Source organism: Bombina bombina, chromosome 1, assembly GCF_027579735.1.
Source record: "Bombina bombina isolate aBomBom1 chromosome 1, aBomBom1.pri, whole genome shotgun sequence".
Lineage (NCBI taxonomy): Eukaryota > Metazoa > Chordata > Amphibia > Anura > Bombinatoridae > Bombina > Bombina bombina.
Genome location: NC_069499.1, coordinates 537,729,919 through 537,752,161, shown reverse-complemented (window position 1 = coordinate 537,752,161; position 22,243 = coordinate 537,729,919). Strand labels below are relative to the sequence as shown.

General features: G+C 36.5%; 1 protein-coding gene across 2 annotated transcripts in view; it reads left to right on the top strand.

Annotated features, from left to right (window-relative positions):
* Window positions 1–22,243, top strand: part of NRP2 (neuropilin 2) — a 198,447-nt gene that overhangs the window by 63,866 nt on the left and 112,338 nt on the right. For both annotated transcript variants that reach the window (XM_053698656.1, XM_053698657.1), the window contains exons 3-6: window positions 9,995–10,176; window positions 18,742–18,972; window positions 19,704–19,859; window positions 21,185–21,354. In XM_053698656.1, the coding sequence (XP_053554631.1) occupies window positions 9,995–10,176; window positions 18,742–18,972; window positions 19,704–19,859; window positions 21,185–21,354 (739 nt within the window). The remainder of the gene's footprint in view (window positions 1–9,994; window positions 10,177–18,741; window positions 18,973–19,703; window positions 19,860–21,184; window positions 21,355–22,243) is intronic.

Sequence of the window (22,243 nt, the reverse complement as noted above, 5' to 3'; positions counted from 1 at the left end):
TGAGTGTATACTGTCCCTTTAAAACATCATGGTTCAGATATAGCATGCAATTTAAGAGACTTTTAAAATGTATTTATGGTATGAAATGTATTTTGTTCTATTGGTATCCTTTGTTGAAAAGCATACCTAGATGGGCTTCCAGTAGTGCATTGGTGCTCTTAAACTGACTTTAACTGTGTGTTTAACCCCATTGTATAGGTTAAACATACAAGCATATACAAGCGATAATAATACACATTAAGGAGACAGTCTTAATACACATTAAGGGGACAGTCAACACGAGAACTTTTGTTGTTTAAAAAGATAGATAATCCCTTTATTACCCATTCCCCAGTTTTGTATAACCAACACGGTTATATTAATATATTTTTTACCTCTGTGATTACCTTGTAACAAAGCCTCTGCAAACTGCCCCCATATTTCAGTTCCTTTGACAGATTTGCATTTTAGCCAATCAGTGCTGACTCATAGGTAACTCCACGTACATGAGCATAGTGTTAACTATATGACACACATGAACTAACTCCCTCTAGTGGTGAAAAACTGTCAAAAATGCCTTCAGATAAGAGGCGGCCTTCAAGGTCTAAGAAATTAGCATATGAGCCTACCTAGGTTTAGCTTTCAACTAAGAATACCAAGAGAACAAAGCAAAATTGGTGATAAAAGTAAATCGGAAAGTTGTTTAAAATTACATGCCCTATCTGAATCATGAAAATTTATTTTGGACTTGACTGTCCCTTTAAAGCATTTTCTTTTTGCACTTTTTTGTCCTTTTAAGCAGGTATTTTTTTTGTGTTGTAGCTGCTACTACTTTTACTGTATGCACAGTTTTTTATGTAAAAATTTCTTTGGCTGCTGAATTTTCAAGCAAATTTAGATAATTAAAAAATAATAATATATGATATTTGGATAAAAATATATAGTGGTCCTCCAGATGTGACCGGTTAACATCAGGGCTGGCAGAACACTTTGGTTAATTGACTTGGCACCTTGTCCCTGCAGGCAGCTCTGCTTCATGACATTACAAGATACATAAGTTCCAGGAAACCTTTCAGAGTCACTGCCTGATTCCTGCCAGACGTTTACATCAGGAACAGGAGATGACACTCCTGATTCACCACTGTGCAGTAGAGATCGTGTGCAATGGAAGCGCAGCTTTTTTATCCTGGGAATATAATATCTTTTCAACGATAACTGCTAGACATAATAATGAATTCAAAGCAAAAGATTAGTCTGAGAATAATATGTAGATGTATTATTTTAATTGATACTATTTGTTTAAATATTTAATAAATAGGTGTGAAGTTTTATTCATGTTGTACCCCACGTTTCCCTTATCTTACAGTGTATCCTCAGCTGATAACAAAAATGGACATATATCTAATGAATATAGTATTTTTTCTTAAAAAAAAAAAAAGTTTTGTAGATTATAGATTATTTCCGTGTTTGACTTCTTAGGGGCCTATCTATCAAGCTCCGAAAGGAGCTTGACGGCCCGTGTTTCTGGCGAGTCTTCAGACTCGCCAGAAACAGCAGTTATGAAGCAACGCTGCTCCATAACCTGAGCAGGAGGACAGGAACCGCTGCTCCATAACCTGAGCAGACGGCCCATTGGCCGCGAATCTGCAGGGGGCGGTGTTGCACCAGCAGCTCTTGTGAGCTGCTGGTGCAATGCTGAATACGGAGAGCGTATTGCTCTCGACATTCAGCGAGGTCTGGCGGACCTGATCCGCACTTTCGGATCAGGCCCGCCAGACTTTGTTAAATAGAGGCCTTAGGGGCATATGTATCAAGCTCGGTATGGAACTTGATGCCCCGTGTTTCTGGCGAGCCTGCAGACTCGCCAGAAACAGCAGTTATGAAGCAGCGGTCACAAAGACTCTCTCTGCTCTGAGCAGGCGGACACACATCGCCGGAAATCAACCCGATCGAGTACGATTGGTTTGATTGACACCCCCCTGCTGGCGGCTGATTGGCCGCGAGTCTGCAGGGGGCGGCGTTGCACCAGCAGCTCTTGTGAGCTGCTGGTTCAATGCTGAATACGGCGAGCGTATTGCTAGCCGTATTCAGCGAGGTCTGGCGGACCTGATCCGCACTGTCGGATCAGGTCCGCCAGACCTTAATAACTAGAGGCCTTAGTCTTTGATTAATTAAATTATATTGACTTCAAACATCAAACTGAAATTTAAATCTCATGAGTGCTGCTGAGCAAGAGAAATGCTGATATTTATTTACTTGTAGAGAAACAATTTTATTATTATTAATATATTTTTTTAAAACTAAAAATACTTGCTCTTACTAGTGCAGGGAAATGCCTGAGGTGGCAAGGATATGCACTATGCAAGGGCAGTGTTGTAAAACGTAAGCAGAGCAGGAGAGGCGGATAATACTCATGACATTTGCATACTATGTATAAATAAAATAATCTTTTTATAAGCTGCAGTTTGTAAACATGCAATAAATCCTACAGGAATCACAGTGACTATTTTCCTTTTAAATCTCCACGCCTGGCACTTATATTTTTGAGTGAGTAGTTTTGAGGGATTCTGTCATCTCTCTGATACCTGATCTCATTGTTGATTGTGGGTGAGCGAGTGAGATGACTGTTTGTTTTGTCGGTTCTATGGTCAATAAAATTAGAAGCTGTGTCTAAGGTTTATGTCTTGTAAAAAAGAATCCCCTAGCTATAGTTTCTCAACCGCTTGCATAGAGATTTGAGGGCTGCTTAGAACATGACACAGGATAGCAAGCTTTGGGCTGGGATTGTGGGTAGACAATAATAAACCAGAGCTTGACAAACTGAGGAGCCAAAGAGCCACTAGCTCCTTAAATTTTACCCCTGACTTTTTGGGTTATTCTCCATATACTGTATCTATATTCAAATACAACCATCTGGCTCCTAAAAGTATGTCTGGCAATGGCTACTTAATATTCTTACTGGCTCCTACATTTTAAACAGATTTGTCGACCCTTGCTAAACAATATTGTACTTTAGGGTGGACACATTCATTTCAAATTTAGGAGCTCACGAGTCTACTGCGGAGCCAGACACACACTTTTGTGAGTGTCAGACATGGCTGTTTGTATATAAGTAGAATAATCAAAAAACTTAGGAATCCGAAGTAACTTTCTAGGAGCTCCCTGGCCAAAAGGGTTTTATCAGTAATTTATCATCCAGTAAGTTAATTTTATTAGCCATTAATTAAATAGTAAGGTTATTGTAACACTTGTATTTCTTATTCTGTATTTAAATGGAGGTGCTTATGTTACTGTTTTAAGGACATGCTGAATCTTTGGGTCAGTCATTCTTTTCTGCAATTTCTTATGCATATTGTACTTATTTCCAGCAGTAGCTAAGTTGGTGGCATAGTGTGTGTGTGTGTGTTTTTTTTTTTGCTAATCATTTTTTGGCTAATTTAAGGTCCTTTGATGTAGGAGGATGTTCCAAAACTGGTGTTCTGGTTTAGAAACTGTAATTAAATGCCAGGCTTAGACATATTTAAAGAGATGATTTTAGGGACGGAAATAAGCTTTAATTAAAGTGTATAATGTCTGAATGACAGCCTGCAGAAAACCCAGAATTATATGCAGGCTTCATTTCATTTGCAGCTGACAATGCTTGAAAAAAATATTTCTCTTCTAGTCCATATATTGTACTTATTTCAGTTATTTTATTATGACTCCAGTACTTTGGGGTATATTTATCATAGTGCGAGCGGACATAATACGATGTAGCGTGTTATGTCCGCTGCACATCGATAAATGACGACACCATACGCTGTGGACATTTATCATTGCAACAACAGTTCTTGTGAACTGCTGGTGCAATGCCGCCCCCTGCAGATTCATGGCCAATCGGCCGCTAGCAGGGGGTGTCAATCAACCCGATCATATTTGATCGGGTTGATATCTGTCCTTGACCTCAGAGCAGGCGGACAAGATATTTAGACCGCTGCTTCAAAACTTCTGTTTCCTGCAAGAGAAACAAGGGGTATCAAGCTTCATACAGAGCTTGATAAATCAGCCCCATAGCGGCCTATGCGGATCAGGTCCGACAGACCTCGCTGAATGTGGAGAGCAAGTACTCGATCGGGTTGAATTGTGCTGCTCAGAGCAGGCGTACAGGGTTATGGAGCAGTGGTATTTAGACCGCTGCTTCATAACTGCTTTTTTCTGGTGAGCCTGCAGGCTCGCCAGAAACACGGCCCCTCAAGCTCCATTCTAGACCTTAATTGTTGTTATTGCTGGTTCCTAATCAATCCTTTTATCTTTGAAATCATAACAGTAGCTCTAAATAAGTAGCTGCAGGTCTGCTTGATGTATGTGAATTCTCAGCCTTTTTAAATCTGTCTTCCTGACAGTGTAAGACACTCACATAGAAATAATAACGCATATATCTGATAATAATTATGTATCATTTAAAGAGTAAAAATGTATTTTTGAAACAGAGTTTAGGATGACTTCTGTGGAATATCACACTGCTAGCAAACACAATGTGGGTCACGGATCATCACTGGTGAGGATGTCAGCTCTATAACAGTTAAATAACGCGCTGGCATGATAGCCGTTTATCCACTGATAGCATCATTTCTACATTATAACTTGTCATGTGCAATACATTTCAGTAAGGAGTTTCTTGCCTTTTTATCTCTCTTTCTTCCCGTCTCTGGCTCAAGCTGATAAGGAATTATATCAGAGAGTCCTGAATTTTAAGCAAGAATGGTAAATTCAGCCTTATTTCTGGTGTGGCTTTCTGTATGAGCTGAGGATCAGAGGGGTAATATCAATGAGTCATACAATCCCAATATGTGAATTGGAGATAAATTATAAAAAAAACTTAGATTTTTAGGATTTATAGAGCCAAAGAAGTGAAGCAAAAGTATATTTTTATGAACCAAGATTTTTCCACTATATATTTATGCATCAATTAACTATTGATGCATAAATCATACCGATGTGCTAGATGCTTGTGAAAGTTCAGTGTATACAAGTGTCTGTATGGAATTGTGTAGTCTGTGATACACAGCGCTGCCAAGTTTGAGTGATAAGATACATATCCAGTGACATCACCAAAATTCCTGTCAAATACGGCAGTATTGAAATGAATAATTTCACAATTTCATTTGGTGATGACTTGTTAGCAGATATGTATTTAACAGCATTGCATAACTAAGTCTGTAATCCAGATGTTAGAAAACACTGACTTGACTTTTGAAATATGAACTTACACTTACAGATGATTTCGAGGTTTGGTGAAACCTTCATAGTATGAGATTTTGAGAATGCTCAACCATAGTATGACCTGGAGAATGACTTCCAAATAGTGTGCCACTTCTTATCATAGAATGCCTTGACAACTCTGGATATATGTATAAATGTAGTATATGAATATATATATATATGTATATAGATGTGGGTGTATAATATATGTGTATATACATTATCCGTATGCTGTTTTGAAGACAGTAAAATAACATTTACAGGTTTTACACTGTGCATCTCATTTCCGTGCCTGAGGCAGGCGTTCAAGTGGCAGAAGAATATTCCCACACTGTTTGAGCTGTCTTGCAGATCACTCATCTTTGTGGAGATTGCTTAGGAGATATCCACTGAGTGAAAAGAACCCACAGAGGCTTCACACAGCACATCTCTGTCATCTACTACACTGCAGCAGTCACATTCATTGACAGCAGATGCACTAGCCTCTCTCTCATTCTGTGTTTCTCTCTGTTAAAGTTCCTGATGAAGGGATGTGCAGAACAGTTGTCTTACATGGCAGCGTCAGTGTAAACAAACAGAAGTAGAGACCTGGGATTGATTCAGGAAGTCATCTTACAAGGTGTTAAAACAGCAGTTGCTGAAATGTTGATATAAGCAAAAAAGGATGATAGACAGGTAGCTCAGTTTTTACATCTAGGTTGGCCAATATCATACCATGTAGCGAAGAGCATTGCATTTTTTTTATCCACAATACAGAATAATACCATTCCTAGAAACACAGTCTTGTGAAAATTAATTTTACATCTCTTAAAAATAACTTGCCAGACTGCAAAAACAAACACCCCCCCCCCCCCCAGTAAATTTGATTTAAAAAAGCAGATATCATTAAAAATCCTCTACACATAACAAAAACATATTCCTGTGTTCTTTATTCAAAATAAGCCAACAAACTATCATGGAAGAAAACAATTTAAACATTTTAGAAATATGTTTCATTTGATTTTGAATTTAACAGGAAATTCAAATTGCAGTACAGATACTAGCTACACAAGCTTAGTTATAATGGCACACTCATCAGGATTATCTTTAGATACACATGTACCCTTGTAACATTTTGAAGGAAGATTAAACACAATTTCTTTCTTTCATGATTTAGATAAAACCTACAATTTTAAACAACTTTCCAATGTACTATCTCTTAACAAATCAGCTTCATTTACTTGGTATCCTTTGTTAAAGGAATAGCAAATGCATCAATGAGAACTAGCTAAACACATTAGTTGAGTAAATTACAGGAAGCATATTTGCAGCCACTAATCAGCAGCTATCTCACAGTAGTTCATTTCTACTTCTGAGACTACCTAGATATACTTTTCAGCAAGGGATACCAAGAGAAACAAAATAGATTAGAGGATATAAATAAACTGGAAAGTGGTTTAAAATGGCATGCTCTAACTGAATTATATCCCTATGTAAGTACCTATTGGATAAGGCCTATATGTGGCTAAAACGGGACCTCACTCTTCACTTTTCCTCAGTACTAATCTATAGGAAGCAGGGCCCTGTAATCCATCTGTCCCAGTTGGTCTCCACCATCTTGTTTTTATAGCATCTTCTGTATACCTCTGCAGAATAAAGATACAAATAAAGATAATAATAATGGGCTAACCGTTTATGAAAAAGGATGACATTAAACAGCTGTAGAAGGAGGGCGGAAATGAAAAATACTTGGTCAATGTCTGAGTGTTCCACCTGCTGTCCAAGAAATACTAGCTAACCGTCCAAGCATGAATTACATGCATATATCCTCTAAGGGAGACACTGGCATATGGCTCAAACTTTCCCGGCCGTGTCTGACTCATACAACTTGGATCCTGCACTGAGTCCTCGACAATCCTCTGTAAATTTGCTAAATTGCTCACATTTTACAGTCCTTGTATATCCAGTTATGTATGAGTCCCAAATCTCCTTTAATCTTTTTAGTCCCCTATTCTGGCCTTAGTGAGTGTTCTGTGCCCCTATATATGTTCTGAACTCCATCATTGCTGTGTCTGCTGCATATTGAAAAATTAACTGGGGTAGATTGTTCACAAGTCATTTATGCATAGTTTTATAAATCTTGGCTGGTGGTAAGTTGTTGTTTTTACAGAATGATGCCGACGTCCCAACCTGCAAAAACTAATTTCAGGGAAGTGGCTTTACCCGCTACTGTGCCGAAACCCCCCCTTCCAGTTATATATTGGACACCTTGAAACCCTAAATAAGATAGAGACTTATCATTAAATTAGCTTCCCACTAAAGTAACATTAAAAAAAGTAGCTTTATTGCACCACCACATACAACTAACCTATTTTCCAGTGATCATACGCTTGTTGAATGCTTAAATATTTTAGAATACGAAGTTTAATTACGTGCAGTAAATAAGGTAGTATTTGTGTTTTATTATATTAAAATCAGTGGGGGCTTTTTCGCTACTGATGCATGATTTAAGGGTTCTATAACGTCCCAGCAACTAAAGGCATTCCTTAAGGAAACACTTTTCCAAATTTCAGCCACATTGGATCATGGTACTTGAAGTTTCAGGGAGATTGCATTCCATTTGCTGGCATCAGGGAGCCGCTATTACAATTAGGAGACTCCCTGAACTTCAGGGAGAGTTGGGATGTCTGATGATGCATGGCTCAGTAGAGAGAAATGTGTGGTCTGGGTTAGAAAATGAGCTTTTGTGATTGATAGAGCCATGAGTTAGGTGAAAGTGGATTTGTTGTAATTTTTTGTTTTGTAGAAAGCTTATATTTTTCAAATTCTAAAGTATAACAACATGAAGTACTATTTATGAATTAACTAAATGTGTCCAAATAATCTTAAAACAGTTCTATAAATGTGTCAGTGCATTAGGGAATGACATATTTTATATTTAGCCCTCAGCATAACGTTTAGCATGACATGCCTACTATATATATAGAGACACTATACTCAAAAAAATTCTATCATGCATATGAAGGTGCATCATTTACACATGATGAAATATTTTTTTGGCTAAAACATGTAAAGTAGCTACTGTTTAAATTTAAATTGACACCGGCCTCTGTTTTACTGGTGGAGATGTACACATATCTGCCAGTGTGACAAGAAAGCAAAAACCTTTGTGTATTTAGGACAGGAACACAAATGATAATAAAAAAAAAAGTAAATGAAACAAAGGAAAAGGCTGTCTACACTATTCCTTTACATTTAGTATTGAACTTTACTTGTGGAGCCTATGGTGCGAGAGGAAATCCTAATCATAAACCGTGTCACTTGAAGATTAAATCAATACAGAAATTGCTATGTATGCCTTCTTATGCAACAACAAAACAAACAAAAAATTGCTATTTTATAAATTTATAAAACTTATTTAAAAAAGAGTGTCTGAAACAGTAGAAGTGTTGGGTGCATTTTACAGTAACTCCACCTAAATGGCTTAGCCCACCATTATCAGGAAATGCTTTGACATATGCAAAAAACAATTGGGAGTTTTGCTCAGAGTGCAGTCACAGAGCCCAGTACACATAGCACAGAACAATTGTTTCTGTCGTAGTCTCCTGTGTTGTTTTGGTTACCTTGATATTCCAGCATTGAATGACCTCTTGCATACGGTTCTTTCACCGCACACCAAATGTATCTGACTGTCATAAGGGAATGTTATTAGTTAGGATATAGCATTCCTTAGAAATATTCAGTGATAAAAGGGAATGCGTACAGAGTGATATCAAAGACAAAAATGCAGAAGTTTGTATACTTCTTTCCTGCTACGGTTCCAACACGACGCTCAATGTAAAACACATGGCGGTCAAAAGAGATCTAAATGAACGTTTCCAGAATCACATCCTCTCTTCATTACTCAAAACTACGCCTGCCAGTGAGTTTTCTGGCATGAACAGACAGTATATTGTCACATTTAAAGGGACATTAACATTTAAAAAGCATATCATAAATACTTTACGAGTTCTTAAACTGATATGAGCTGACATTTCCTAAAATATTTCTAACATTCTTATGTGCCACATGTGAGCTGCCTGTTCTGTTCTGTTCCCATTCCTGGTTTGCAGCATAACAGCCTTGCTTTCAGGGAACAAGCCTTGTTAGTGTGTACTATTCACTGCAGCTTGAAAAGCAAATCACGTGAAGCAGGAAAAGAGAGACTAGATCCTCATAAAGAAAGGAACAAAAGGCTAGATGGCCCTTTGAATAATGTGAATAATACACTGACATTTTCTATATACATTTCAAATGGTTCATTCAATAATTAGAGCAAATTCATAATTCTAAATGGACATAAAAGTCAAAAAGAAACTTTCATGGTTCAGAAAGAGCAGTTTTAAGAGACTTTTAAATTTACTTATGTTATCAATTGTACTTAATTCTTTTGGTATCTTTTGTTGAAAAGCATACCTAGGTGCAGCAATACACTACTGGGAGCTAGCTTGTTATTGGTGGCTGCACACATATTACTCTTGTCGTTGCCTCACCACATTTATTTAGCCAGATCCCAGTAGTACCTTGCTTCTCTTGAGCTGATTTTACCTATGTGTTCAGCCCATTTGCAGGGGTTAAACAGGGTTACATGCAAGCCAACAGTGCCATAATCAAATTCTCTTACCCATAAGAGAATTTTCTTTTTACATCTTTATGTCTACATTTTTTTAGTGTTTTGACAGTTTTTCCTTAGCTATATCAGTGAATGTCAAACAGTTGCATTTGATTTAGGTATAATACAGTTTCTGTTGCACAGGTACGACTTCATAGAGATCCGGGATGGTGACAGTGACTCTGCAGAGTTACTAGGAAAGCACTGTGGAAGTATAGCTCCCTCTACAATAACATCATCTGGCTCACAAATCTACATAAAGTTCATCTCTGATTATGCCCGTCAAGGAGCAGGGTTCTCATTACGGTATGAGATCTACAAAACAGGTCAGTCTTTAGTCAGTCATTTAGTAATCTTTTATATGTATTTGTTTTTTGCTCACCTGCACTGATCTGTTGTAGATTGCTACTGGAGAAACATGCACAATACTCCCAAGTTTTCTGGATGTTTCCTAAAGTTTTACGCACAAGGCTCTGCATGAGGTTATGAAAAATGATTCATAATGCTATCATATTTGCCATGGTTACTTTGGTCTATATTTTTGTTGTGTTTATTGAATTTGTAGAATAGTTTTGTTATATCCTTAAGTAAAAGAAAAACAATACAGTGGTGCCTAGAGAGATATGGCTGCCCCTCACTGACGAAGCCCACACTAGGCAGAAACGTTTGTCTGGGGTTTTGCCGTTTCTCTCGTTCAGAGCGGGATTGCCTTGTATTTCGGGACTGAACTGGATTGTTTCGTCAGGACTAGACGGATATAATACAGGAATGTTTTTCTCTGTGAAAGGTATATGTTGACTTGTTGAGCAAAAAGAGGCTGCTTCTAGGGTGGTAACTAGCCAAAGAACAAGCTATCATACTATTCTTCGTTCCCAGGTTAAGCGCTTCCCTCTTTTTGTATAAAAAATACAGTGGTCCTTTGCTTGAATTGGTTTGACATCCACGTTTTAACATAAATGTAGTGTTATAATATTTTTTTAATCAAATTATTACTATAAATCCTACTTTAGACCGCTAAAGGAACATGTACTAAACAAATTAATAAAAACAACATCATATTAGGGTTTGTTTGTTGTAAACTGCATAATAGATGTTTGCATTTTATTAGTAACACATACCCTCTTAATGCCTGTTAGCACCTAAAATTATACTACAGGTGCATTATTTTTTATTTTTACACATAACTGTATATATTACGTGTATATTTTTCCCCTGGTATGAGTCAACCACTACTTTAGTGAACCTTGATCCCCAGTAACAATCCACAAACACATAAGGCTTGTTTCCATTGAGCCGTTAAAAATGAAGCCGCAAACTACCAAAGCGGCCAACAACTAAAAGTAGTTTATGGCTCCATTTTAGTACAGGTTTCCATAGAATTATTTAGCGCATTGCGTGCAGTTGTTCTTTTCGTGTAGGTGTAAGTTAACTCTCTGTTAACGCTTCTATCCGATGTTGAATTTTTGGAAAATCACGACATAACAAGTTCATTGCTATGGTAACCCGGCCTTTCACTATAACATTTACGTTTAACTTCTGCTCTCCTTATCTGTGATCATCTCTAGAGAGAAACAAAAAACAAAAATAAATTGAATTCATTAAATGAAATTAAATAAAAAATGTTTTATTTAATGAATAATAATTTTTTCCTTTTTTTTATTTTTTATAAATCATTCAATTTATTGATATATGTAATATCTATTGCTGCCCAAGGCATAGGCCCAGTTGAAATTATGGAGATATGTGCTTGATTATATTTTTATATGTAAATACATATTGATATTTACATAAGAACATAACTGCATTATTCCTATACATGGGCCAGCATTAAACATTACATAGAACAATTTATAATTTTCCCCCTTTTACACCTAGCTGGGTGTAATTTTATCAAATTATCGAAAACCTCCGACAGTGTATTAACGGTTTGCACTTTCAGTGGAAACCTGATGTAATTTAGCGCTTTACGACTTCTAATACTTTTAATGGAATGTGTTATTCTTTTTGGCAGCCGATAATTTGGTATAATGCAACATCCGAAGCTGTCGATAAGCGAAATTGTTTCCGACAGCATATTTTTCATTTTGCGACCTCGCGCAAACCTATAAACGACTGAATGGAAACAAGCCCTTAGCTGGCTTTTTTATCATATCATTCTGTTCTGACACAGAGGTTGTGAGTTACTGCAGTAGGCAGAAATTCATACTGGTAAATATAAATACAAAAAGCCACTGAATGCTCAGATAAAGATCAAACCACTTTTGCCAGCAAATGGAAACATTTATAAAACACATTTACAAAACTGTATTCCCCAGCACATCCAATGTATCACTTAGTTAAACGTACACATCTCTTGAAGCTCAGAATGTGATCACTCTTCCTGAATGATGCGTATGCTTAATCAATACCTGTTTATGACTTCTAATGCCATCATCTGAGTCAGCTTTAAATAAGCCTGCAGCTGATCAGTTGAGTATTCTGTTAGATCTTTTCAGATCATTAAGATACTTTGTTTTATAGCTCTTCCAATCAGGTGAGGATTTTAGTGATGCATTGAAGTCAAGGGTAAATAAGATGAAGGTCAGTTGCGTTTTACAACCTGGAAATCATCTCTTCACCCTTATCATGACTGCGGGTGCCTGAAAATCATTACCTAGGAAACAGCTGCTCAAAATATTATAGCTTGACTGATTTGTAATACATAACGTTTATACTGAGTCTAGAAATCATTTCTTTTAGAAAGTCAAAAAGAAACTCAGAGAAGGATAACTTATACAGTTAAATATAAAGCTTGGGGACTTTATAGATGCTAAACAGACATGCTAGTGCAATATTAAAATGTTCTTTTATTAAACAAATTTCCCTAGATAACTTTGCAGGATTTAAACACACAGGGCCACATCACAAGTGGCGCTCTAAAAACTTTTTTCACTAGGGCACTAGGTGTGAAAGTAAACACTTAGCGCTCAAGCAAAAGACTAAGGCGCACTATCTATTAGGATATTGCGAGTGCTCTAACTCCTGCCCTTAGACGTCTATTGGGCACGCAGAAAAAAAAAAATTAGTTATCGCTCGTGCACTAACCCAACACTGTGCTAGACCAACTGCGCTAAAGCCAAAGGTGTTAGTATATGAGGGTAATACTTTGTTTTAATGTGTTTTTGATGTGTTTTGTGATTTTTTTTTTTAACCCTTACACTTTACTTCAGGGAGTAGATTTAACAAATGTCGGGCAGACATGATTCGCTATAGCAAAACAGGTCCGCCTGACATCACTAACATTGCACAAGCATTTCACAAGAAATACTTGTGCAATGCCGCCCCCTTTACATTCGTGGACAATCGGCCCCTAGAAGGGGGTGTCAATCATCCCGATTGTATCTGATTATTGCAGTCCGCCATCTTCGACCGCTGCTTCTTATCTTATGTTTCCATTGATCCCGGAAACATCAGGCGGAGCAAGCAGCACGGGCTGATTGATAAATCTCCCCCATGGTCTCAAGTTGCGCTAAATATTCTAGCACAGTTTCGGCTTTCACTTGAGCACAAACCATAACTTTCAACTTGTAATATAAGCGCAACTTAGCGCGTTTGCAATATTTTTTTTAAAGTATATATTGCCCTAGAGCGATGTCAGTCGCATTAACTCTTCACTGGTAAATGCGCTTTACCATGAACTTGTAATATCAAGACACTCGCTAATGTTAGCATGGTCCAGTGATATAAGGGATTGCAACCCGTGCTATTATTAGCGTGCCACTTGTAATCTGGCCCAGCCATAGTTAAGTCCCAGCAGCAGGAGCTATACATGGCCTGTCTTGAGCAGGACACAGCCTGTGATTGGTGGCTATATGTGTATGCACAGGAGTGACAGTTTGTTATGGCTCTTGAGTGGGCTTTAACAATGTTTTTAAGTTCTTTGCAGGGGTTAAACACAGAGTTAGATACCTCAGAACATTTATGAATTGCTGTTACTAATTAGAACATTTTAGTATTGCACTCGTCTCTTTAATATTGAGCAAAGTGACAGGTAAACATTGGTGGCAGATGAACTTCACTTATTTTGCTGCCTAAATAATGCAAACAACAAAGGTTTTCAACTGTATCATGCTGACTTATAGTAGAGGAAATATTAGGCCTACAATATGCATTTTAGACCACAACATCATAGCTGCTTACAGTATGTGTTGGCAGATTAGTACTTTTTTTGGTATAATTATAAGGTAACTAATTTTAGTCAGGTGCAGGAGACATATAGACTTTGTATGCCTGTGCACAGTAAAAACTAAAACAGTTATAGTTTTTACAGGGACAGTCTACAATAGATTTCTTTATTGTTTAAAAAGATAGCTACCGGTAATCCCTTTTCACCATTCCCCAGTTTTAAATAACGAACACAGTTATATTTATATACTTTTTACCTCTGTGATTACCTTGTATCTAAGCATCTTCTGACAGCCCCCTGATCACATGACTTTTTATTTATTATCCATTGACTTGCATTTAGTACTGTGCTGTGCTAAATCTTAAATAACTCCTCGGGTGTGAACACAATGGTATCTATATGGCCCACATGAACTAGCAGTCTCCTGATGTGAACATAAAATAAAAAAGTGCATGTGATTAAGAAGCTGTCTATAGTGGCTTAGAAACGGGCAGAAATGTAGAGGTTTAAATGTTATAAAATATATTAATATAACAATGTTGGTTGTGCAAAGCAGGGAATGGGTAGTAAAGGCATTATCTATCTTTTTAAACAATAACAATTGTAGTGTAGACTGTCCTTTTAAAACTTTTTGGCCAATAAAAATGTAATGCAAAAAATGCATCTATTTAAAACTGTAATTCATTGCTATGCTTTTTTATAGTACAGATCTGGCTTCACCAAGGATACTGGATGAGGGAAGCAGGGCACTTGACTACATTAAACAATGAAATTGAAGAATCATTACTACACAGTTTTGTACAGTAAAAAAAAAGTAGGAAATTGAGATTTTACATAATTGGATTAAAATGAATGAAATCACATAAGAGCATATTAAAAAAAAAAACTAAAACATCATGTGCATTTAAAAGGCCTTTTAACAAAATTGCCTCCTCACAAGGTCCTTTTGATGGAATTGTAGTGAGGGGAACATAGGTTAAGTGACGTTTTTGCCTCTGTCAACAGTCCTTTTATGCATATACAATTTAAGATCCTCAGTGATTTGGTTCTCTTTGTGAGGCTTGTAGGTCAGTGTGCCGAGGGCTGCTGTCAGTGAACCAGGTCAAGTAGAAAGTAGACTTTGCAGTGCTTCAAAAAAAAGGAGCTATTGAAACTTTTTTTTTCTGTAAAGATCAATTCCCTTTAATACAAATACACTGTCTCAAAGTTCTGAATACACAAATATATCTTATAGAATAAAAATTGTTGTTCATTATACAATTAAAAAAGCACTGAAAACCAGAAACCTTGTTATGGAGACTAAGGATTGTGCATATATTAATGAATGGCAGAGAAAATGTTCCCCTTGACACTCCGTTTTATGATACATTTTAGTATGTTCACTTTAAACATCTTTTCCTTGTGCAGATTGTACACTCCCATTGTTACATTTTCATACAAATGCGTAAACATATTGCTTTTGAAAACATAATAGACGAGATCGATTTTGTACAATATAAGAATTATTGACACATACTGTCTCATGATGATACAGGCGTTAGAAGTAATAGGTAATAGTGTGCATTTTAGGATTTCAGAGATTCATTTCAGCAGTCTGCGGCTCCAAAGGTATTTGTATGTGTGCTGTATCAGTCATCTGGCTACTGTCCTGGGTCTTACACACTGTATAAGAGTGTGCATGTGAGCAGAATGGCAGAACAAGCCCTGCATACGAACTACCTGAACCTGCAGTACTGCTGTGTATCAGAGGGAAATATTTATGCACATAATATAGAAGACAAGCAAGAACTGGGGATAATTGAATAGTAAGCTGAATATTGAAGGTCACAGAATAAATACTAAGCAAGTTGAGTCTTGAGTCTGTATTTAAACATACAGGGTGTAGTATTAGTAGTATATATAACAGAGGAAGGAAGTAAACTCTCAGAGGTTTATATATATATATATATATATATACATACATATATATATATATAAATACACTGTACACATACACTAATGACATGGAAAGGCAGCAGGCTTGGACAGAAGGATTACAGGACCCTGTATGCAATTTAAATACATAACAGAGTTTTGCTGTTAGAAGGGTGAACATCACTCTACTCTGTGCCAGTCACATAAATCTTTATAGTTCATGGTCTGATAAAATGTTTTTCTTATGATATTACTTAAAACTCACCACCACGTTATAAATGGGGCTTCAAACTTCCCAAGCTGAGAGAAGATGGCATCAAAACCAGATGTTCAATAGAGGTCTAATTGTTAATTGTATACTTTATCCTTGTGCCACATATTCTCAGTCAGAGCACATGAATAAGATGCCGGCCTTGTCATCCTCCTAATTCCCCTAGGGCACCTCAGACAAACTAGCGGACTAGACAAAGCAGGCTGCTCTGCTAACTCAGTACAATGAGCAGCAGTGTTAAGGTCTGCACTATTTAGTCACTAATATTCTTTGGTCTATGGTCAAGGGGACAATCTTTTTTTTAACTATATGAGTGTCTGAAAGTATTGCTTATTTATTATTATTGTCTCTTTTATGTTTGCTCCACTAAATGCACACTTCAGTTTAAAACTCACATTTATCTATTTGATGTTTTACAAAAGCCAGTGGGTTAATTTTAACCAGTTACACACGTTTTATAACCTCCTTTTAATTTGGTTTTCTACACATTTTTTGGTTTGAATCATAAATTGTATATGTAGAATTTTTTTGTTAAATTTATGATAAAATATATATATTTCTGTATGGGTTACTTTTGATAATGTGCCAACAATGATTGCCTGGAGTGCTGGTTATATTTAGAATTGGTACAACCACATAAAATGTGTGTGGGGAATTTGGATATACATTTTTTTAGCTGGGCTCTACATTAAATGCCTATATTTCTTCTTCATCAGGCACACACCTTTTCTGCTTCATACATTTTAGATGCATAAATGTTTTAAACATAGCATTCTGATTAACAGTAGCTAGTGGAATGTGCATGATTTTAATGAAAAAAAATGTAACCATATGTATTGGCAGAGGTATTTGCAGCAGAAATAGTAAGGTTCTTATGCCACTTTACAGATCACTAGTTGCTTGAGTATTGTGTACAGTCCTGAAAGTTTTATCTCCAAAAAGATATAAACAAACTGGAATCCGTGCAAAGGAGGGCTACTAAAAGGGTATATGGTCTAAAAAATAAAACTGACCAGGAAAGGCTCAATGACCTTAATATGTATAGCTTAGAGGAGAGAAAGGGCTTAGTAAAGCTGAGGCTTTGAGTATTGTTCATAAAATGAAAAATTCAAGACAAAGAAGTCATGAACTGAGGGGTAGTAGATTTAGGAGTAATGTGCAGAAGCACTTCTTTACAGAAAGTGACTTCCTCAAGAGGTGGTAATGACATACACTGTGGGGACTTTAAGAATGCCTGGGATAAGCATAAGGCTATCCTACGAACTAGATACCTTTATACAGTTACGAAATATTGAGCAGACTTGTTGGGCCTATGGCTCTTATCTGCCATCAAAATCAATGTATGTAAGGATAATTCTAGAGGCCACAGCTTCTGACTCTCTGGATTTTCCAATCCAGAATTAGAATAATATGGTAAATAACTAAAATAGCGGTCATGATGTTAGAAAGTATAGTGGTTTCCAACTCAACTTGAGTTAAAGGGACACTGAACCCACATTTTTACATTGATGATTCAGATAGAGCATCAAATTTTAAGCAACTTTCTAATTTACTCCTATTATCACTTTTTCATCATTCTCTTGCTATCTTTATTTGAAAAGCAAGAATGTAAGTTTAGAAGCCGGCCTGTTTTTGGTTCACAGCCTGAGTTGTGCTTGCTGATTGGACAGCACCAATAAAAAATTGCTGTCCAGTGTCTGAACCAAAAATTGGCTGGCTCCTTAACTTAGATGCCTTCTTTTTCAAATAAAGATAGCAATAGAACGAAGAAAAAATGATAATAGGAGTAAATTAGAAAGTTGCTTAAAGGGACACTCAATCAAAATGAAACTTTCATGATTCATATAGAGCATGCTACTTTAAACAACTTTCCAATTTACTTCCATTATCTAAATGTGCACAGTCTTTTTATATTTAAACTTTTTGAGTCATCAGCTCCTGTTGGCTGTCACATGGTACGTGTATGCATTTGTGATTGACTGATGGCTGTCACATGGTACAGGGGGAGTGGAAAAAGACATAACTTTTAAAATTGTCAGAAAAACAAATCTACTACTCATTTGAAGTTCAGACTAAGTGCTATTGCATTGTCTTGTTATCTTGCATTTGTTGATTATGCAAATCTACTGTGTTGACTGGTTCTTTAAAATTGCTGCTCTATCTGAATCATGAAAGAAAAAAATTGGGTTTAGTATCCCTTTAAGTTAAGAGTAACTTTCTTTCTCTTGACTCACTTTGTATCAGTATGTCAATATATTTTTGGTTTTGCACTCTTAAAATGTTTATTGTACCCTTCTATAGGGGCAAAGAAAATGTTTATGCTTTATCAAAAAACATAAGAAGTATAACAAAGCACCAGATCTGTCATACATACTAATGGCTCAAACTAAGGGAATGTCAAGTCTGTGGTTCTCGGTTTGCCCCTGATAGTAAAATAATGAGGTTTAAACATATGTTTTTAAGACCAAGGGGCTAGATAAGACGGGTATCAGATCTTTAGATGAGCAACATTGTGATGCTTATAATTTTGTGTCCTTACAGGTTCCGAAGATTGTTCTAAAAACTTTACAAACAGCAATGGCACTATTGAGTCTCCTGGATTTCCTGACAAATACCCACATAATTTGGACTGTGTCTTTACTATTTTGGCTAAACCGAAAATGGAGATCATTCTGCAGTTTCAAACCTTTGATCTTGAGCATGATCCGCTCCAAGCTGGAGAGGGAGATTGCAAATACGATTGGCTTGACATCTGGGATGGTGTCCCTAATGGTAAGACTAGACTTAACGATCCACTTTGCCATATCTTATCTCAATTGAAACAAACTTATTGAACCAATATTAGTTTGATTTAATTTAATGCATTGAAAGTTAAATCTCTATAAAATCAACTCAAGTTTGTATTAGACCTCTTGACACTTTTTCTGAAAATATTCATTAATGTTGCATTGCTAAAAAAATGGGTTCCCTAATAGTGTTAATCAGGAAACAGTACATTACTACCAATAGGCAGAAATACACGTTTATTTCTTTGTAGCAAAATCTATTACAACATAGTTGATATATTTCTATCATAATGTTTTCAGCTTTAATTCGAAGATACAAATATATATATTTGTATGTGTATATATGTAGCTTTGAAACTAAATGAAATATTCAATTCAGTACACTTGTGTTGATACATACATGTCAGATATTAAACATCTGTTGGTTATGTAGAAAGGTCTGCTCCTGACAGTGGTGTGTTTTCACTGTCAACAGCCCAGCAATTCTGCTCTTTCTAGTAGTTTCATTGCCATCTCTTCAATCAAGTCACTATGTTTTGGACTGCAGAGTATTATATTAGATTACTGGAATTTGCAGCTTTCCTTCTGCGTACACCATTACTGCCGTTGGCCCTGTAGAAGATAAGAAAGCACTAGAGTGCTATTAGTCGAACAGAGAAGGATATGTCAGACTCTAATACCCTCAACTGATAACGCCGCTCTTTTTCCTCTCTGCAGTGGGGCCCTTGATTGGCAGGTATTGCGGCACCAAGACCCCTTCGGAAATACGCTCTTCTACTGGTATCCTCTCACTCACCTTTCACACAGACATGGCAGTAGCAAAAGATGGGTTTTCAGCACGCTATTACCTTGTTCCTCAGGAGGTCCCTGAAAGTGAGTGAAAACCTTCTTTTTTTCTAGCTGACAGACTGTGGCAGTACCATTTTTTTTATTATCTTGTGAGTCTGTCAAACATTTTATTATGTTATAAGTATACTATATATTAATAAGGTATACCTTGAATTTATATCATTATTTCAATGCATTGTCATGTTTACATTTATGTGTGTTTAGATAGATAGATAGATAGATAGATAGATAGATAGATAGATAGATAGACAGATAGACATTTGTATTTGTGTATGTATAAATGACTATGCATTAATGAATAATTTTCTATCATATTCTGCACTGCTTCATGGGGGTTACAATTAATAATGCATTCATTTTATAATGCTATTTTTGATTTCAAACAAAAAGTGGCATGCACCTTTATGAGGTTGGCTCATTTGCAAACAGATACCCACAATACCTTGGAAATAGCGTTCCTGCAGAGTGGCTTTAATTAAAGAAGATCTTTTGGAAGCAAACTGAAATGTTTATAGGTTGTGAAATTGAGCACAATCATACATTGATGTTGATGCTTTTTTAATTAGACTGCTCTTGCAGTTTCCACTTATTATGCGGCTTACTTATTGTCTCAGTAGCACCTTAGTGGCTGAAAAACTTTCTTAATTTAAATTACAGAACAGCTATAGAGGGCTAAGGCAGTTGTAAAGAAATATTAATTATCATTTGTGAATTCTTAGTGTCAGTTATAGTTTAGAAGCCTTAATACAGATACCTCTGGGATGGGTCCACTTGAACATTAATTTGAAGAGCAGTTTTCAAAGAAATTAGACAATATGCTACAATGCTCAGCATTGTACCATAGTTTTCACAACATCTGGGATAGACACTTGTTTTTATATGAGGGGCATAAATGTTGAATTTGAAATGCAATACACTGTCACTCGATTCCTTTAAAATGTAGATAAGTTTAAACTGCCAATCAGACTTTGTTTACAAAGAGGCTTATCTTTCCCACCACCATTGCCAGTAATGTGCCCAATGCATTTATGCAACATCTGATTGGTTGGAAACAGATATAAACAATTTGTCATTCTTAGGTGGGCGGAGATGAGGGCTGCTTGTTCTTTTCTGAATAATAAATACATTTACTAGATACTATTCATTATAATAAAGCAGTGTATTAAAAACACAACGAAGGCTCCCAGAAAACAAATATAAATATCAAAAAACTAAATTATTTGCAGCACTTCAAAACAAGAGATATGTGGAAATGCATTGTATGCATTAAAGGGTGCATGGGATAAACCCTATCCATTTTGTGCGTACATTATTAGAAGACTTCTAATTTGAATGTGTATCTCTTTCAGCTTTCCAGTGCAACTTTCCTCTGGGACTGGAGTCTGCACGCATTTCCAATGCACAGATCAGTTCATCTTCTACCTATACTGATGGAAGGTGGACTGCTCAGCAGGGTAGGCTGAACAGCGAATACAACGGCTGGACTCCTAATGTCGACAATAATAAAGAATATCTGCAGGTAAACTGCCATTTAGTTGATCATTAACTTCTATGAGACAGGAAAGATTCTTTTCACACAGATGTCCATAATGCGGTCTATTCATGGGTAAACTGTACTTTGCTTATATGAATGTGTCATTCTATTTATAGTATGCAGTAAAAACTCTACATCAAGGATTGGTGGCAGTATATGAAAAGGGGACAAATCATGCACCAAGAGAAGGACAATATATGCGTATGACACGTACACTAGTGGTCGTGATGCATAGCAGTTTTGAATTCTTTAGACAAGTATATCTAGAATCAGTCTGTAGTCGTAATAGTCTTAACCCAAGGATATTTTCCCCATTTATGGCAAAGTTGTTTTTTTTATTTTTAATTCAAGGATAATTTAATTCCAAATATTCTACTAGCTATTTTTTTTTTAAAAATGTGTTTATTTAAATTCAATTAAACAAATATATGAACATGGGCACTTTTAATGAACAAATATAAATTCTCGAGTGATTACATTTCTTTAATAATGAACAGAAAGATGTCATAGAGTTTAACTACTTAACAATATGTATGAACATTACCAATAATACAAATAAATATGGAAGTCATAACACAAAAAAGAGGGGGGTAAGAGTGCAGTCTCCTCTAGCCTATAAAGAGTATAGTCTTCTCAAAGGGCTCAATTTATTAAGCCCTTCTTCCTTCAACTGTAGGTTCGAACCTGCACTCAAGATTTATCAAGCAGCAGTCATCAGACCGCTGCTTCCCTGCCCTGTTCGCCACCTCTTTTCCGTGTCTTTCGACCAAGGAGATTGAAAGTAGGGGGCACACACAAGCGCACAGGAACGCTTGTGTGCAATGATAAATGTGGGCAGCAGATTGCTGCCCACCAGAGGAGAAGCCAGGCAGAT